The 20,271-nt window shown below is 37.8% G+C and overlaps 1 protein-coding gene across 19 annotated transcripts in view; it reads right to left on the bottom strand.

The window, feature by feature from the left end:
• The window catches only part of Col28a1 (collagen type XXVIII alpha 1 chain), a 241,244-nt gene that overhangs the window by 52,441 nt on the left and 168,532 nt on the right, over positions 1 to 20,271 (bottom strand). For 18 of the 19 annotated variants that reach the window (XR_015448746.1, XM_021242833.2, XM_021242826.2 and 15 more), the window contains 3 exons: positions 3,891 to 3,959; positions 3,278 to 3,358; positions 3,149 to 3,184 (listed from right to left, as the gene is read on the bottom strand). Coding sequence is in view for 18 of the 19 variants with exons in the window: in XM_021242833.2 (XP_021098492.2) it covers positions 3,149 to 3,184; positions 3,278 to 3,358; positions 3,891 to 3,959 (186 nt within the window). In the remaining variant the exon portion in view is untranslated. The remainder of the gene's footprint in view (positions 1 to 3,148; positions 3,185 to 3,277; positions 3,359 to 3,890; positions 3,960 to 20,271) is intronic. The other variant, XM_087204676.1, reaches the window with a different exon arrangement.

Below are 20,271 nucleotides of genomic sequence, written 5' to 3'. Positions count from 1 at the left end.
ATGTCATCTGCAACTCTCTCCTGTTTCTTCATTGACTCCAATCAGTTTTATGTTTTTCTTCTTTGCATTGTTTAGCAGCTGCTGGATTGATTTCTTCTGGTCCCTTACAACTCTGAAGCAGTTTTTCTTTTCCTGGTCTCTAATTACAATCTTATCTTCTATATCTTAAACTCTGTCCTCACATTGGCTCATTCTCCTGCATAGCCTTTACTGGACTTTTTGTTCTCCTGGAAATCTGTTTGCATCTGTTTTATGGATTCCATTTGTTTCCTATATTGTGATTCCATCATATTCCTCAACTTGTCTATTTTTTTATCTGTGTCCTCTCTAGATTTATTAATCATGTCTTGCTGTATGAGCACAGTCTCTGCTGTTATCTGAGAAATTTTTTCTGATTTCATTTTTTTCCAGATCATCTTTTTTTGCCAGTTCAGGGAGTCCAGGTGGTTGAGTATCAGATTGTTCCATCTCATTTCCCTTTGGGATTGCTGTAGGTGATATGGAAGTCTGGTTTTGAGACTTGTTTATGTGTCTTCTCATTTCAATGGTCTGTGTGTGGGGGGGTGCTGTTGGCACCCGTGCAGCTCACCTCCTCAGCCTGAATGCCCCTTCCTCTGTGCTAGGGGCAGTGGAATGGCAGCGTGGAAGCCCCTTCCTCTACACTGGGAGCAGCTGGATGGCAGCCCGGAAGCCCCTTCATCTGGACTGGAAATGGTGGATCAGCTGGTCTTACTTTTGTTTAAGAGAAATTATCACAGTAACCAATGGAAAGGTTTGAGATTCCTGAATAGTTCCAGTGAAGAAAAAGAAACTAGAAGGCAGTGGTAGTAGTGCCAAATGGGGAGGGCTGGCCTGACGGAACACTCCAGACTGGAAATGAAAGGTGGGTAACTGAAAGAAATGATAAAAGTCAAGAAAGAATCTAAGAGGAGGCAAAATATGGTAGAGCTTTGCTCTGAGACAGGAAGGAATGGAAGAGGGTTAGGTTGGCAGGTCATGAAGATGATTGGGCCTGGCTGAATTTCCTCAGCTAGTTGATTTTTTGCTCAACTTTTCTGTCTGCTGTATCATGTCTTCATTGGAAGTAGAGACAATACTATTTACCTCATGGCACTATTGTGCAGATGAAATGTGGGTTCTAAGCAAGAGAACTTTCCAAGCAACCTCATTTGTGAGGTCCCCACCTGAATCGTCATGCCCATCAGCCTGCCCCATTCTTTTATTTATTTATTTTTTTTGGTACTGGGGATCAAACTCGGGACCTTGTACTTGGGAGGCAGGTGGCAGAACCACTGAGCTAAATCCCCAGCCCCTGCCCCATTCTTTTTGCACCCTAGCCTCCTCGCATTTGTGTGGTGAAGCCAGTCCTCCCTTCCAACACTGTCCAAGTCTCCTGAAAACTCCACCCTTTGTCCATTTCTTGAGTGGTCAATGAATATAGGCCAGTGCTGTGACATGGGGTCCTTTGGGCTGGGAATTTGGAGGTCTAGTGTACCCAGACTATCTCTCATAGAAGAGATTTATGAGTAGGGTGGTCACATCCTTTTGCCCCCTAGAACTCTTCACTGGAGCAAAGAGTCCAGCTGGAGAGGGACTAGAGGTAAGAACAGGGCCTCTGCAGCATGGGCCCCTCAGCACCTGTAGTACTCAGCAAGTTTGGTACTGGTGTCAAGGAGCCTACTTCAATGTGTGTTACTTACTAGATTTTAACTGAATTCAAGTTCTCTTTTCCTTTACTTTTCCCATCCTGCTAGTTCCTTTTTCTAGAATCTAGAAAACCAAGGTAAACAAAATGAATCCATTTCTAAAGTCTTTCCCTTTTAGTTTAAAACCCGTTCTCTTGCCCCAAACATGTCAGAAATCACTTTGCCTCTGGATTCCCTCTTCTATCTTTTCTATCATGACGTTAGGTAAAGATCCCTTGCATTTTTCTCTCCATTAGGCTGACAGCTCCTTGATCCCAGGAACAGCATCTGTTATTCTCCACTCTTTCCCCAGTGTTTATCTCAGATCCTGACCTGCTTCCCATGTTGGGGCAGTAGGGCTGGTATAAACCTATGAAGATTATTCCTCTGCTCATTTACATACTCTACCTTTCTATTCTTTGGAAGAGTAGAAAGCATTATATATATATATATATATATATATATATATATATATATAAAACATATATATTTTATAGACTATATATTATATATTATATATTTTATTATATTATTATATATTATATATAACATTATTATATATATATATATATATATATGCTTTATCCACAGTAAGCATCTTTAGGGGTCTGACTGCTGGTGGGAATAACAAAGAGAAAAGGCAGAACACACGAGTAGTCTTCTCTGTCACATGTCTGGTTCTCTGCGCTTGTCACCACCTGAATTCCTACCCCCTCATCCTGGGATTTTCCTGACACAGTACCTAGAAAGGATCAGCATCTCCAGACTATGACTTGAGGGAATATCAAAAAGGAAAGAAAAAGAAAAAGGAAAGGTTCTTAATTCCAGAAAAATCTAGTGCCTTCATATCAAAAGGGAAGAATTAGAATTTGCTATAGAAATTCTAGAACCTTCCCACCCAGGAGAATTTGAGGAGCCAGCCTTTTATTTTTAATGGTGCATGGAAAAGAACAGGAAAAAGGCTGTGGGTGCTTAACAAATATTTGTGGAACAGGTGAACCAATATATAAATATAATCCCAATTTTATTTTGCTGTTCTCTTCAGAACACTTCCTAAAAGAAACTAGTAGATGATTTTGCTGTTCTCTTCAGAACACTTCCTAAAAGAAACTAGTAGATGATCACATAAAATAAAATGTTATTTGGCCATCTGGCTTCTTTTAAAAAATCTCACTTCCTTGTTGCCAGTAACAGCAATATGATCCCTACCAGGGGTAAGAGGGAAACAATCACACACCTGTACCAGGAGGCTGGGCAAGACTGCTGGGTGGTATGCCTCCTCTTGCATTCAAAGTCAATTATCTCATGCATCTAAGTCAATGTTGGGTTGGTGGCAGCCCAACTATCATTTAAATAGCAACTAGAATCCTACATCTGAAGATTCATAATTTTACAGCTCTGACATGAAAGTAGTAATTTTGTAACCACAAGCCCCTCAATTATCCCCTAAAATAGATACTCACTGTAAGACCCAGGTCTCCTTTTGGTCCTTGTAAACCCTACTTAGTGGAAGAAGAGTAAAAGTTAATGTAGGTTAGAATCATTTAGAGTATAAAAATTATAGTAGTAAGACTTGAAAAATCATTTCTTGCCTGTTTTCCTGGGGATCCAGACTCTCCAATTTCCCCCTTTTCACCTTTCTTTCCCACATCACCTCGTTCTCCATGCTCTCCCTTTATAATATGGTAAAAAGAAAAGTTTAAAATGTGACTATAAGCCAAGTAAAAACATTGTATAATTTGGTTTACTTGCACATCATATCTGTTGAAGACTTAGGGCTCTTATTGATACAAATACATGAAATGAAAAAAATTTGGGGGGCAGTTTATTTGCACTCTTTTGGGTACCACAATCTAATTTATGATGAATCATAAACCTCAAAGCAAAGAGATCTTGAGATATCATCTGATTAGCCCACTGCCTTTGGGAAATTCAGCTACCAAGTAATTTATCAGATTCCTGAGTTATATGATATTTCTTACATGCATGTTGTAAGGATTTATTCCATTATTAGCTGGTCTTTAAAAAGAAATTTTATAAAATGAGTGTGTTTACAGATAGAAAAGGCAACGTATGAAGATTCAATTCCAAATGGATTTCTAAGAGTTGTAAGAATCATGACACATATGAGATCTTTTTCAAAGCCAAGGTTAAGATCTGAAGATCTCAAGCCCAGGCATTTCTCTGAAATCCTGAAACACTTACCTTTTGGCCTGGGAGTCCATGGCCCATGTTGCCTTTTGGCCCTGGAAAACCTTGAGGTCCTTGTTCTCCCTACACAGAATGTACAGAAAATGAGTAATTTCTGTTAATTTCCCAGGAGGACTAAGAATATTTTGGAGGTTAGAAATACAGAGCTTGAAAGCTGCATTATAGCATCATCTAAATTTTAGAAAATGATACAAACAGACATATAGATCTAAATATAGAAATAGAATAGATACAGATACAGATAGATAAATATGCTCAATTGTTGCCTAGTAAATATTGAGCTAAATCTGGGATAAAAGTAAGGGCCCTGAGTTTTAATCTTTGCCTATTCTATGGTGTAAATTCCTTCCTCAGCCCATTTCAAGCTATGAACATATCAAGCAATTCACAAAAAATAGCTGGTATTTCAGTTGCAGTATTAAGGGTAGATTTTCATCTTTGCATTTTTTAATATTTATTTATATGTTTAAAGTACAAATTAGTAGTGGAGAAAAGACACAACATAGTACCACCCCTACACCCATTAATACTAAGGAGTTGTTTATATAATTCACCTTTAATTCCATTTCTAATAATTTATAAAAACATGCAGGACTTGTTTTCAACTTTCTCCACCACATCTTAACATTCTCTTTTGCCTTGCCTAAATCACACAGAACAAAAGAGCTTAATGATATAGCACATGAAATAGAAATAATCACTAGCAAATATACAAAGTCCTAGTACTGATGCAAATTGAATCCCTAACTGTGGGTCATTATTAGTGATGAGTCTGTAGCAAAGATCCAAAAGACCATGGTCTCCTGAGGACTGATTTGTTTGTCTTCTATCATGGTTCTCAAAGGTAACCATCCTGACCAACCCTACCAGAATCATTACTATGTATGACAAAAATTCCAACTTCCATTCCCAATCTTAGACCAACTTATTGAGAATCATGGTGGAGATAAAGGTAAAATATCCATTTTCCCATAAGAATGGTAAAACTTGAGAGATACTACTTCTGAAGGTGGGATGGGCCACAGAGCTTGCTTGGAAATGACTGCAATTTGGCATCTCATCATTCCTGAGCCTCCTTTATCTAGCTCATTGGATATCAAGGTTTTTGTAAAAAAAATTAGAGTCCATCGTTTTAAAAATTGTCACAAGAACATATTTCACACCCCCAAAGTACACAGAATAAGATAAAAATCTATCTGACACCATATCAAAAAACAAAATAGTACAGATACAGTTGAAATCCCCTAAGTATTCATCTCCAATCCCATTTCCCTGAAAGAAGAAATCTCTGTCTGAAATTTATATTTATCATTGATAGCCACACTTTTATACTTTAATTACATGTGAATACAACAGGAACATAGATATTTTGCAAATGGGAAGGGAACCAAGAGATGGAGGAAGGGTAATGGAAGGAAGGATAAGGGGACGTAAAAAGAATTAAGATGTGTTATGTACATGTACCTGCTCCCCATGATGAACGTAATCATTATGTACAGCTAAGATGTACTAACAAACATAAAAATTTTAAAAATAAAATAAAACTTAATTAAATTATATATTTATGCATCAAATTTGCTTTTTAAATCTCAACATTATTTGAAATTTATTTGTATATCTGTGTATGGCTTTATTTTGTTAATTCTATATCCTGAATGGTATTTCATCAGAGAACCAGATTACAATTTATCCATGACCCTATTGATGGGCACTTTAGTTATTTCCAATATTTCTATATCAAAAATAATGCTTTAATGAATGTAATTTTATATACAATTACATATAGGAGAAAACCCTTACATCACAACAAATATGTGGAAGAGTACAAAATAAAATTAATACAAGCAAATATTCTCTGAAATTGAACTGAAATGCCCCATCAAGAGTCCTAACCTCTCACAGATTAGTGTAACTGAACTCTGAGGTTCTTTCTATCCTCTGACATGTTGTGGTTTTAAATGAATCACAAGTACGGGGTTATACTCTTACCTTCTAAACTTAACACAAAAGGACTTTTAAAAAGTTCCTCACAATGGCCAGACTGTAGAGAACTTATTCCCTGTATGTATTTCCACGTTGGTGCTCCCTGAGCCAAGCCCAATGCTCTAACATAGTAGGTCGCCTGGGAATGTTCATGTAGCATTGAACAATTTCTGGGCCCACATAGGGAGACTCAACCCTGAGGAGGAGTGCTTCCTCTCTCACTTGCTTAGCTGGTTAATGAGGACAGGTAAGATTGTTGATCTTGACTCAGCTTACAGCTTAAGAGAGAATAAGTTTTTTCTACCAGGAAATCTGGAGATATTATTTGGAAAGGGATTGGTATCTATTAAATACGCCTTGAACATTGAAGCAATTAGATTCCAAACTGAAGACTCAAGCAGAAAAAAGTACAGGAGAGAAATCTGTTCTCTTTCCAAAGATGACACTACTAACACAGGTGTTACACAGTTGATAGGCAGTGCGATAAACTGTGGGGTCAACTTGAATAAGAAATGTCCAGCTGATTGGCTTAGCACAGTTCTGGGTGTAGATAATGGACTTACTGAAAAGGGAAGACCCATTCTGGGTGTGGGTGGCACCAACCAATAGGCTTGTAGCCTGGATGGAGTAAAAAGGGAAAGAAGGAAGTCTCGCTTTTGTTTCTTCAGAGGAGCATCACTCTTCACCATCACCTTTGGACATCCATCTCCAGGCTTCCAGTGCAGACTCTTCAGTTTCCCGATACAGATTCTTACAGGACTCTACAGTGAGCTCCAGGCCTTTGACTTTTGACTGGATCCTTCAGCTCTCCAATGCACAGATGGCCCTTTTGTGTTCTTCCACACCTGACTCTGCAGGTGGCCATTGTAAGCCTACCTTGAAAATCTATACATATACATATACATATATAATATATTAAATCTATTCCTCTAGTGAACACTGAGTGATACATGTAAGAATGTATAGATAACAGAGAAATCTCATTGTACTCCCTGGAAAATGTGCCCTGGGAAAACAACATCTGCCCCCTCTCCTACTGCAGGTCAGAAGGGTCTATTTGGGAACAGACCAGGTAGCTGCCATGCCTCAGGGTGGCATGAAGGCTCTGGGAAAATACCTGTCTGAGGTACTACTGTCCTCTGTTCTATTTTTTTTAAACACACATATTAGAAGAAAGGTATACTTTTAAGAAAGATGTCTCAGTAAAGGACAGTTTTATAAGTTTGTTTCCTCAGATTTCTTGTCAATGAGGATGTCTTCATTCAGTGAAGTATGTGGGAGAAAGGTAGCTGTCATGGAGATATCTCAGACCACTGATACATGAGCTGGTGGGTACAGGAGGGTTCCCAGCCAGGTATAAGGGAAACTTAAAATTCATGGAAAAGTAGGACACAGCCAATGGTTAGCTTTGTCCCAACCCCAAAGGGCAAACAGAGAAACACCAAATGACTGCATTATAATGGTAAATTATCACTAGGAAGTGTATATTTAGACAAAAGAGGTCCAGGAGGAATTCCACACTTTTATAACAGTTATTCAGAATAATTATTTCTTTTACAACTTTTTAGATCTCTAGAGCAGCTAATACAAAATTTGTTTAATAAAGGTTTATGACTAACTAGCCACCTTTAAGAAGTTACACAATTTCCTAACAGTGTTAAAAGCAAATGTGGCTGCCTCACCTTGTCCTAAGGGAAAACTCTGAGGGGAACTAACTAATTACCATGTTGGGATTGGTTCAGGAATTTATTTTGTGTTACTTTGCACTATAAATTTTTTCTATATAATTATTAACAGTAGATATTTCAGGCAGCTGGGTGTCATATAGGTAAGGTATTTTTTCCTTTTCAGTTACTAATTTCCCTTCAAAATACTTGAAATTCCTATCACTTTCAGAAAAGACTATCTAGCTAAAAATCTTTAGCAAGCAAACCCATGCATTAGCTTTGCAGAGATGAATACCATCCAATCAGATTTCCTTCTTTATAAAACTCAAGAAAATGGTAAATAGTGATTTCAGTATGGGTCATAAGTAACTAAAGGAAAGGACCTGTCTATTGGAAGATATAATTGAATCCAAATTTTAAACCTTGCTTTTTAATTACTATATCACTGTGTCCTACTCTTAAATCTGTTCTAATAAAAATGTGATCATTTTCAGATGATTGCTTGCTTATTCTTTGAGAAACTACTTGAATATTTTAACAAGCTATTTTCTTTTACATTAATGATATATCAAGAAATAATAGTTTTTCTTTCTAAATATTTTCTTCATAAGATACACTAAGGAAAAAAATCAAACACATAAGAGATGATTTTTTTTTTTTTGTACCAGGGATTAAACTCAGGACCTTGCACTTGCGAGGCAGGCAGTGGAAACACTGAGCTAAATCCCTGGCCCTAGAGATGATTTTTAAAAATGTAAAACAGATACTTGGCTTCTGCTCAGAGTGTAGAAAACTATAAAATAAATGTTCTCATTTTTAAAACAACAACAAAATGCTTACTTATGTGTGAAGTCACAACTTGTGTCTCCCATAGAGATGTGCACAATTGCAGGGCCACTGGACACCCCAGCATCTAAAGAAACATAGGACCTTCCAGAGAGAGAGAGCAGCTGAGCACCCATTTACCTGGTAGAGACACCAGATGTTATACAACCTGATGAGAAAAATTCAGCTAAAACTTTTCCCAAACACTAAAAGGCCAAGGATCAGGTGATATGAAAAGAAATTACCCTGGACATACAAGGAGAATTCTCTTCTCTCTTCTAGAGACCTTGCCATTGCTTCAGAGAAAGACTGGGGGCAGGTGGGAATCTGGAGAAATCTCCTGTTCTGTAGGCATGAGGAAGGAAATAGTAGTCTCCAGTGCCTTAGTCTGTTTGTGCTGCTGTACTATGGAATAAGTAGCTGATAAACAGCAACAGTCTACAGTTTTTCTTACAGCTCTGGAGCTGGGAAGCCCAAGATCAAGCAATGGAGGATTCAGGGTATAGTGAGCCATTTCCTGGTTGGTGGTGTCCTCACATGGGTGAGGGGTAAGCCAGGTCTCTGGGGCCTCTTCTAGGAAACTAACTGTATTCACTAAGGTTTTGCTATCTTGATCACCTATCAAAGGCCCTACTTTCTACTAACATCATCTTGAAAGTTAGGATTTCAACATATGGAGTTTTAGGGGACACAAATGTTCAGACCAGACCACCCAGGGAAAGGCACAACAAGCTGGGAGAAGGGTAGTAAACACTCTGTCCCCTTTAGGACACAGTTGTAGGAGGAAACAGACTAAAACCTGCAGTGATGAATACTGGGCGCAGCTCCTTACAGCTGCCCAACTGCCTGGGGAGGGTCAGGAAACCATGCTCAGCCTAGATCATTAGAGGCTTCTTATGGATTTATGGAACTCACAGAGCTATACACATGAAAAACTGGATTTCCCTGTATATAAAACATGTCTTTGAAAAATTACAAGGAAGGGCTGGGGACGTAGTTCAGTGGTAGAGTGCTTGCCTAGCATGCAAGAGGCCCTGGATTTGATCTCCAGAAAATAAATAAATAAACAGAATTAATGAAACATTTGGCAAAATTTGCATAATGTCTATAAAGGAATATTGTACTATGCTATCTTTCTGAGATTTATTCTTATATTGTGTTATGTAAAAGAATATGCTTCTTTGTAGCAAAAATGCTAAAGTATTTAAGTATGATAAGGGACCACACTGGCCACTTATTCTCAAGTGTTTCAGAAAGATAATGGGATTGTCTATATACACACATAGATAAAACAAGAGTGGTGATGTTAACATTTAGGGAATCTGAGGCATATGGAAATATTTTGTAGTATATTTGCAACTTGTCTGTAAGTGTGAAATTAAAATGTTGAAAATTAAAATAAGATACAAAATGAATGAATGAGTGTAGAATAAGTAAATGCACTATTGGTTCCAAAAAGATGTCATCTATCATCACTGTAGCAGCTGAAACATATGCGTATACAGGTACTTTGTCTACATAAGGTCCATGAACCCAAGAGCTAAAAGAACATCAAGAGACCAGAAACAATGCCACAGCTGTGGATTTCTTGAGACAACTTTTGCTCTTTGTTTCTTTTTCCCCCCCCATTAAATTTATTGGTACATTTTAGTTATAAAATACAGTTACATTCATCATTGGGATCTTGTACTATTACATGAGTCTCTTGGTTCTGTTTTTTCCCCTTCTCTTGCCCTCCCTCACCCCCTCCACCCTTCCCTATTTGCAAAGACCTTGTTTCCATTTTCCCTTCCCCTACCCCTCACAATTCCCCTGCTCTTTTAGACCTTTTCTTCCTGTTACACAATATCAGTTATACATTTTTTAAATTACAATATTAAGATCTAGGAGACATTACCACAGATTTTACAGAATTTCAAAGGATATGGAAAGCATATTACAAAAATCTGTTTTGAAATAAATTTGACAACAGATTAAAGACATGTACTCCATAGTTCCACTGAGAATGCCCTATATGAATGGAGAAGATACAGTGCTTTCTCCTTAAGGTGGGGAACAAGGGCAGATATGCTTACTCTTCACCTGTCCATTAAACTTTCAAACCTAGTCCCCACCAAAATACTCTGGCAATAAAATGACACAACTAGGATAGGATTGGCACAGCAGAAGCAAAATCTTTATATGTAGATGAAATGATCATCTATGGAGAAAATACTAAGAAATCTCTAGGAGCCCCTAGAACTTGTACTTGAATTTAGCAGGATTAGAAAACACAAGGTATATATAAAAATTCAGGTCTGTGTATACTTGCTATAAATGAAGAATTGGATATTGAAATTTAAAAGTTATGTAGGAGTACAAAGGACCTAGAAAAGTTAAAAACAAAAACAAAAACAGTGTTGGAAGACGTTTAGTACCTAATTTTAAGACTTCTTCTAAAGCTACAGTAATCAAGGCAGTGTTGTTGTAAGGAAAGACACATAGATCATTGGAATAAAACAGAGAATCTAGAAATAGAACCACACATATATGGTCCACTGAGTTTTGAAAGATTATTTAACATTAGCATTTTATAGAATATAAGCTCAATTCAAGAGCCGAGGAAGAGATAGTGTTTGCAGCAAACAGCACCAGAATACCTGGTATCCGTATATAAAAAATTAACCTCAACCCTTTTTGTCCATACATGAAAATAACTTGAAGGGATCTATGAACCTAAATGTGAAAGCCTAAAAGTATAAAACTTTAAGAAGAAATTATAAGAGAAAATATTTATGAATTCAAGGTAGGCAAGAACTACCTAGGATACAAAAAAACATGATGTATAAAAGAAAAAAATTGATAAATGGGATTCCATCAAAATTTAGAACTTTAAATGACATCATTAAAATGAAAAGTAGTCCTTAAACAGACCATATTTACAATGCATATAACCTATGAGCAGAATATATAAAGAATTCTTAGAGCTCATTAATAGACAACCCAATTAAAATGTAGACATAAGAAGATGATAAATAGCCAGTATAGCACAAGGAAAGGTGTGCAACTCTAGAATCAAAAAAATACTAATCAGTACAATAATAAGATTGAATTATACCCTCATTAGGGAGATGAAGGTAAAAGTTTTAAAAGCCTTGTCATGACGTTTTCTTTATGTTGAATTCTCCTCCCCCTTTGCATTTTATTTGTCACGCCCAATGGATTCATTCTGCTGGGTTTCCTGGGGTTGTGATCCTCATTGTCTTTTCCTAGGGTATTGTCTAAAATTTTTTGGAGTGCCAGTTTGGTATTCATGAAGTTCCTGAGGTGCTCTTTATCATGAAAGTATCTTATTTCTCCATCAATTTTGAAAGATAGTTTTGCAGGGTACATCAATCTGGGTTGGAGGCTGTTTTCCTTTAGGGCTTGAAATCCATCACTCCAAGCTCTTCTTGCCTTGAGGGTTTGCATTGAGAAGTCTACTGTGATTCTGATGGGCTTTCCTTTGTATGTGATTTGTTTCTTTTCTCTCATTGCTTGTAGAATTTTGTTCTTCTGTTGGATTTCTGGAATCCTAACTATTATATGCCTATGTGTATATTTTTTTTTGATTAAGGCTAGCTGGAGTCCTATATGCCTCACTTATCTGTATGTCAAGTTCTTTTCCCCTGCTTGGGAAGTTTTCTGCCATCACTTCTGTGAAGAGTTTTTTTATGTCATCTGCACTCTCTCCTCTTTCTTCATTGACTCCAATCAGTCTTATGTTATTCTTCTTTGCATCGTCTAGCAGCTGCTGGATTGATTTCTCATGTTCCCTTACAATTTTGAAGCAATTTTTCTTTGCCTCCTCACTAATTGCAATCTTATCTTCTATATGTGAAATTCTATCCTCACATTGGTTCATTCTGCTGCTCAGACTTTCGATGGAGTTTTTAATCTCTTGGAAATCTGTATCTGTTTTATGGATTCCATTTGTTTCCTATGTTAGGATTCCATCATGTTCCTCAGATCCTCTATTTTTTTATCTGTGTTCTCTCTAGATTTATTAATCATGTCTTACACCATGAGCAAAATCTTTGCTGTTATCTGAGTAATTATTTCTGATTTCATTTTTCCCAGATCCTCTTTTGTTGCCAGTTCAGAGAGTCCACGTGGTTGAGTATCAGATTGTTCCATCTCGTTTCCCTTTGGGGTTGCTGTAGGTGATCCAGAAGTCTGTTTTTAAGGCTTGTTTATGTGTCTTCTCATTTCCATGGCAGGGGGGGGCGGGGGTTGCTTCTGGCGCCCACACGGCTCACCTTCTCTGCCCTAGGAGCTTGGGATGGCAGCAGGGGAGCTTCCTTCTGAATTCTGGGACCGGCTGAGCTTCTCTGCCCTAGGAGCCTGGGATGGAAGCAGGGAGCTTCCTTCTGGGTGCTGGACAACTTCTGGTCTTTGAATTGAGGAAGCTTAGTCTATCATTATCAAAAATCTTTACATTTCCCCAGGATTGACCTTCATACCAACATCTGCTTGATGTTTTAAACCAGAAATGGCGCTGTCCTACTTGGACACAGTCACATTATAAGCCCAATGCTGGTATTCTACAGACAGTGACCTTTACCTTCCTGGGGAAAATGTAAATGTTATCAGAGAAGAGAGACATCAGAGCAACAAGGCAGGAAAGGGAGTCTTTAGCTGCTACTTTCCCTTTCAGTTTGAGTTCTTGTCTCCTAAGTTTGCTGTCAACCCAAAGATAATAATGGGGATAATTATAACACAGAAATACCTATTTCCAAGAAGGGGCATGTACTTCATATTTACACAAGGTACTAAGAGGTTCATTATTAGGGGAAAAAGGAAAGAAGTTGTTTTGGGACTTCAGCACTCATTCATTGCCTCAGAATTAGTTCTGAAATGGAAAAGATGAGAAAAAATAAATCTTAATGAAATTTTAGCATAAATCCAGGCTCACTTTAGTAAAGACACTTCACCGTTTTATGTTTATCTTTATATCTTTTTCATTTACTGTTGAGCTGTTTTCTTATCATTTCTCATTCCTTGCTTTTTAAAAAAAGATTAAAGTCAATAATTATGAAAGGTGTACAAAGGCCAGGATTTCTAGTTCAAACAGAAGCTTGGGTCAAGATTTGCATTCCTATCTAAGAAACCAGAGACCTGGTTACACATAGAAAACAAAAAGAGTTTCTGGCTAACCTTCAGCTATTAGTCAACCAATACATTTCACACCAAGAGCCCTGGCTCCAGATGCCCTGGTGAAAGAAAGAATGTTACCTTTGTAAGCAATTTTCTTTGCTGGGTGCAAATGTGCAACCACACTAAAAGTCTAAATCTATCCCCACTACTTTACTGTGGTCTTCCAGACATCCCAGAGTAATTTTCTAAAATTTATTTGTTCCTCTGCTTCACTCTTCATTTACTTTTCCTCCTTTCTGATGATGATTACAGTACTGTTAATCAGAAACCTGAGGAGTTATAAATTTTTAAAGTAGGGTATGAAAGCATTCTGCTGGCTGGATAAAGAAGTCAGTATTGTATTAAGATGTTGAATTAGTGTTAAGAGAACAGTGAGCTACCAGAATAGTCATCTAGGGTTTGGCCCGGAATCCAGGAACCATTTTATATTAAAAAGGTTTGTTCTCTGCTTTGTGAACACAGCTAATTCACTCAAAAAAGAAAACAGATATTTTCGATGGCCTTATTAAAGTATCTAAAACTGTACATGCCAATAGAAGACATTTATCCAGGGTCTCTTAGAAAAACCCAACTGGTCTGCCACTTGGGCACCGAACTCCCTAAAGTCCTGATCATAACAATCTTCTCTTTCAGTTAGCTACTGCCATTTATTGTGTCCTTATGTACAAAGGACTGAACTAATATTCCTGTTTAATTTCTGTAATAACCCTGAGAACAAATATATAAATGAGAAAACTGAAGCTTTAAAAAATTTTTCCATGTCATCTTGAATTATAAGTGCTTTTACAACAATATTCTCAACAGTAATTCTCTCCAAAATGTAAGCTCCAAAGGCTCTACTGATTTTTATTCCCCAGTGTTATCCTGGCATAGCAAAGCCAGGCAGTTTCCTTTTCTTTAACCTGATAATCAATAGCTTCTAGTTTCTTTAAAACCTTTTCCTTTTTGGAATCAAATTCCTCTAATTTAATGTCACATTTTGATATGTTAACATTCTCTAATAGGGACTAAGACAGCCTAATCTTTGTTCAATAAAGCAGCCCATTTGGTTGGAGTAGAATCAATGAGTAAGTTAAGCATTATTAGGCCAGCATTGCTGGAGGATAGCCCTGGCGTGTCTGTTACCTGGCCAGCATACAGTCCCAGGGGGCTTCATGGAACCAAAACATGGCTTCATTATATTTCATTTTTATTCAAATGGTGATCTAGTTCCATTGTGTCTGGTGAGGGAGAAGAAAATCATTGACATTTTACAGATTCAAGGGCTGACTTTGAGTCTATTCCTAAGAACAGTTTAAAACTTCACCATTTGTACTTTTTTCCCTGTGCCTCAGTAAAGGACTTTTGGTAATAACTCAAGAACTGTCAGTCTCATACTGCAAAGATTTTAGAACAGCTCTTGTGGAAATTTCCATGAGTGGGACCAAGATATTGCTGACCTTAATATTGATAGCTGCACTCATTTTCTATGGCTTCTGTAATGAATTACCACAAATTTATTGGTTTAAAGCACCACCAATTTATTCTCCAATACTTCTGGAAATTGGAAATTTGAAAACAATTTCAATGCAGCTAAAGCCAAGGTGTTAGCAGGGCCAGTTTCCCCTAAAGACTGAGGAGATCATCTGTGTCCCATTTTTTTACACTTCTGGTTACTGCCTCTATACTTTTCTCCATGTTCCTCCAGTACTCCAATCTGTTTCCCTAACCACCTCATCTCTTCTTGGTCTATTCTCCCCTGCCTCCTTCTTACTTGCAACTGATAATCCAGGATACTCTTTCTATCTCAGGATTTCATTTGCCATGTAAGGTGATACACATGTGTTCATGTATGAGAACATGGACATCTTTGGGAGCTACTATTCAGCCTTACATAGTGGCTTTTGTCCTATCATACAAAAAGGTAAAACAATTGTCTGTAATTTACCTTACTGTATTTCCATTTAGAAAACATAACTAATATGTGTATGTGAAATTTAATTTAATTTACTCTCCAGAGATGTTGAGTTAACCCTTGAAATATAGTCATGCTCTGTACAATGACATTTCATTAGACAGCAGGTACAATAGTGGTCCCATAAGATTAGAATGGAATGTAAGAACTGCAACCATCCTAGCTGCCATAATGTCATAGCACAACACACTATTCACATGTTTGTGAGTGCTTACCATGCTGACAGTCATCTAAAAGTACAGTGCATACAATTATGTACATTATTTAAGCCAGGTGTGGTGGTGCACACCTGTAATCCCAGCACTCAGGAGGCTGAGGCAGAAGGATCATCATGAGTTTGAGGCCAGCCTGGGCTATGTATATTATTTAAAATTGATAATCATAAACAATGATATGCTACTGGTATGTGAATTTACTATCTTATACTTCGTATCATTAAATTAGAATGTACTCATAAAAAAAACTACTGTGAAAGAGCATGCCATGTTTTGGCAGCAGGAGCCTCACAAATCTTGCATTTGCTGCACTGCTTGATTACATCAAGAGGCCACATCAAGTGACTGATCATCAAGCTTGTGTAAGTATACTCTGTGGAGTTTGAACAATGATAAAACTGCCTACTGACATTTCTCTGAACATATATCCCCATCATTAAGCAAAGCATGACTGTACCATAATTGGTAGTTCACATTTCCAAAAACGTGTGCATCAATTATTGCTATCTGAATTTGCTCTAGAAGAATAATAAAAAGTAATTTATTATAGTGAAGTAAGGAGTGTTCAACACATGTAGGAGTTAGAAATGTGTTTGAGTACCTTTCCCCTTGCATGCATGGGGCATATGAGTCAGGAGAGCCCACCAGCCAAATATTTTGGCAGAGTGCCCTAATTTTAGAACTCCATTCAAAACCAGTGCCTCCTACCCTTATCCCACAATGAAGAAAACCTTTAATTGATCCTAACCTGAAAATATGGTTGTATTTACTGCAGAGTGATCATTTTATGCAGTACTTGTAAAAATGCCTAGGAACACATGGAATTGGAAACTTGACCAATCTTTCAGTTCATTTGTGTGTGTGTGTGTGTGTGTGTGTGTGTGTGTGTGTGTGTGTGCTTGTTAATAACCAGCTAAACTTGGAGTAGAATTCTACCTGAAACTTGCTTTAATTGCAACCTGCAACCTGAAGTAGCAGGCCTGTCTAGGAAGAGACAGATAATTCCCACTGACTTCTAATCTTCAGGGGCCACTGCTATTCAACAAAGAGAATCTAACAAATAGTAAATATCCAAACTGGGCTTGCTCAGCTTGCAATATTTACAGCCAAATTTTCTCACTGTGTAGATGCTATTTTCCTTTGATAACTTTTCTTACACTTTTAGTTTTTCCATTTTTTCCAATTTATAATTACTATCAGATGATAAAGCCATTGAATAAATAACAAATGAATATTTACAAGTGATCTCAGCAACAGTCAAGTCATTTAACCAAACTGTTTGATTACTTCATGAACCTAGCTCACTATGTGATTTTCTGTCAAACCAGTAGAATTTAGTCTTGCTTTCTATAATAAATTTGTTCTTATTTTAAATTCTAGCATTAAATGCGCTGATAGGTCACAATACAAAGAGTACAATGGCTTTGAGGGGTTTGAACAGCTGGTCCCAGCTGCATACATTAATTTGCCCTGCCCTTCTGTCTAAATAGCTGTCTGTAAAACCTGCCAAATCATACTTGCACCACAAATGATAAATACAAAGAGACAAATTGGCTCATGGCAATTGGCTGTGTTAGGGCCAAGGATGTCTGGAACGCTCTCCTTGCTGGCCATCTGCACTGCAGTCTCCTGCTACTCCTCCACCACAAGTTTCTACAGCTGCTCAGTTGTCAGTCTGGTTTGACTACTCTGATGCCTTCTTGCTGGTTCTTGTGTCCTCAAACTAGACACATACCAAGGCCCTCCAATTTTACTTTTATCCTTCATAAATTTATAAACAACTACAACTTCAGTTGTGACCCTGTAAGGCTAATGTCCAATTCTCTAGTCCTCGATCCTACCCTGTCTCTAAACTCCAGGCTTAACTTCATATCTACTCTCTAGATCTTTCCACATGCTCACCACTTCAGAACTAAATCTATCAAGCACAGAAATCCTCAGCCACATCTGCTTTCCCCCACTCACCTAGGCTTGGCATTCTCTATGTCCTAACCTCTGTGCTCCCCCTAAACACTCTCATGCAATTTGTGGGCAAGTTCCAGCCCTTCAAGCACATCTAAGAAGTCTTCCTGGACTGCTCTCATTCCAGCCCAAATGATCACCCCCGTATCATCCTGTACCTCTCTCGTAGCATACGTCTTATAACAGGTTTGGATGCTCACTAATTATAAACTCCCAAAGCAGAGGCAGTTCATCTAACCTGTCTTTCCACCTTTTGATCTGCTTATTTCAGTGTGCTGTATAGCATGCTGAACTAGAGAAAACAGATATGGAGTTTGACTTTCTTTTTGGTGGAAGTTGCCTAGAGATCGTGTAGTTTAAACTCTCTCATTTATACTCACAAATTCCATAGGTGCTGAGTGCCTTTCAATTTAATTCAAACCAAAGTTCATGGTACACTTTTGGGATCCAATGTGGAAAATATATAATAAAATAGGCATACGTGAAAAAGTTCCAGTAGATAATTAATTCATCATGTGAGTTGACTGAAAAAGGGGTTTAGAACCAGTTTCTTTGGGCCTAGAAGGGAAAGCTGAGTTCAGGGTTCACTTATTGACAGCTCTTGTGACACTGGACTCTAAACAGTTGAATCAAGCTGGTAAGAGAGCTTTCTCAAGGTAGAAAACCACTTTGACTATGTGAAGAAGCATTCTGCTGACCACATAGGCCACTTCAGCAGAATGGCCAGAATACAAGGACAGAAGGAAAGGAGGACTTTGACAGCCACGGCCACTGCCTCAGCCAAGAGAAACAGCTTCTTGGTCCAATATTCTATCTTTGTATATAAATTTGTGAAGGAAAGGATTACATGAAACATTGTGAGTTTTTCTTTCTTATATGTCAGTTCATTAATAGACAAGAATAACCCAAGAAGTGGTGAAAAGGACCAAGACACCTCCATACTGATTAATAATGGGGCTGGCTAAATGCTGGCCTACAGAGATATCTAGGTCCTAATCCCTGAAACCACTGAACAATCTCTTAACATGGACAAGTAAGTACTTGCAGATGTGATTAAATTAAAGATCTTAACACAAGAGATTATCCTGGATTATCTGAGTGAGTCTTAAATGCAATCACAAGTGTCCTTGTCACAAGAAGGCAGAAAGAGAATTTTCAGACAGAAGAGAAGGCAGCCACAGAAACAGAGTGAAGCAGATTGAGAGAGAAAAGATATGAGCCATTGGTTTTAAAGATAGAGAAAGAGTTCCTGAGTCAAGGAATATAAGGACTATGGTGCTAGAAGCTTAAAAAAAAGGCCAGGAAATGGATTTTCTGTAAAGCTTCTAAACTTCCTGCCAAGACCTTAATGTTAGTTCTGTTGAGATTCATTTCTGGACTTAATGCACTCCAGAATTGTGAGAGAATAAATCTGAATTATATGAAGCTACCAAATTCCTAGCAATTTATTAGACCAGCCACAGGAAACTATCACAGATACTGATGTTATCGTTTCTCCCACTTTTAGCACATCAGGCCATAACAAGAGAATTTTGCATTAAATTATCAAAAAATTGGCTCATAAATATTTCAAATGTCAAGAAATACAAACTATGACATTAAAAAGAAGAGGCATGACTAGTACCCAAGGTGACTCTGTGTTTTGCAGGCACATGGCTCCAGACAAGGATGGTTCTTCAGGGGGTGGTGTTTTGTGACTTTTCTCTCTACAGGAGAGAAAGCAATGCTGGGAGATACTAGTTGACACAAAGGGCCAGCGAAGGCTATGCACTGTATTAGATTCCTTTCTAGTTTTGTAGGAGAGGGATGGAAGAGGCCGTGAGTCACAAAGAATAATGGTTCAAAATCATCACATCTATTCCTTTAAACCTACTGTAGTTCAAATTCACATCACCTGTGGACTAAACTGCTGCACTGGTTTCTTAATTCACATCCTCACTTCTATTAAAGAGAACCTCAAAGGTGGGGCAGGGAGAGGAGAGGCTCTCAGAATCTGAGGGGAGGAGGATATTTCCAACTGCACAGCCCCTCTCTCCATACACACACACCATATAATAAGAGAGCAGTTTCCAGCAGAGTTCACAGTGCATGTGAATAATATGGAAGCAGAAAAATGAGAAGAAAACAAATCCATAAGATGCAATATATTCAGTCACTCAGTTGACTAGCTCACTCTGTCCTTAAAATCCTTCTAAGATGTATACTCAAGAAATGAAAACATCTGTCCGCAGAAAAACTGGCATGTGGATGTTCACAGCTGCATCATTTATCATAGCCAAAAAGAAGATGTACATCAATGGACAAATGAATAAAAAATATAGTATGTACACACAATGGAATATTATTTGAATATTATAGAAAGGAAGGAAGTTCTGATACATCATCAGCGAACCTCAAAAACTTTACGCTATGAAAAAGAAGTTAGTCACAAAAGGCAGCATGTTATACTATCCCATTTATATAAAATGCCCAGAACAGGAAATCAGTAAAAATAGAAATATTAGTGGCTTGCAAACCTGGGGGTTAAGTGAGATGGGAATGTAAATCAACTGCCAGTGGGTATGAGCTTTCTTTTGGTGATGATTAAAATGTCT

The sequence above is a fragment of the Heterocephalus glaber genome, unplaced genomic scaffold (genome assembly GCF_053883595.1).
Source record: "Heterocephalus glaber isolate CG9 unplaced genomic scaffold, H.glaber_assembly_v1.0 deba00000546, whole genome shotgun sequence".
NCBI classification, from domain to species: Eukaryota; Metazoa; Chordata; class Mammalia; order Rodentia; family Bathyergidae; genus Heterocephalus; species Heterocephalus glaber.
This window is presented reverse-complemented; position numbering and strand designations above follow the sequence as displayed.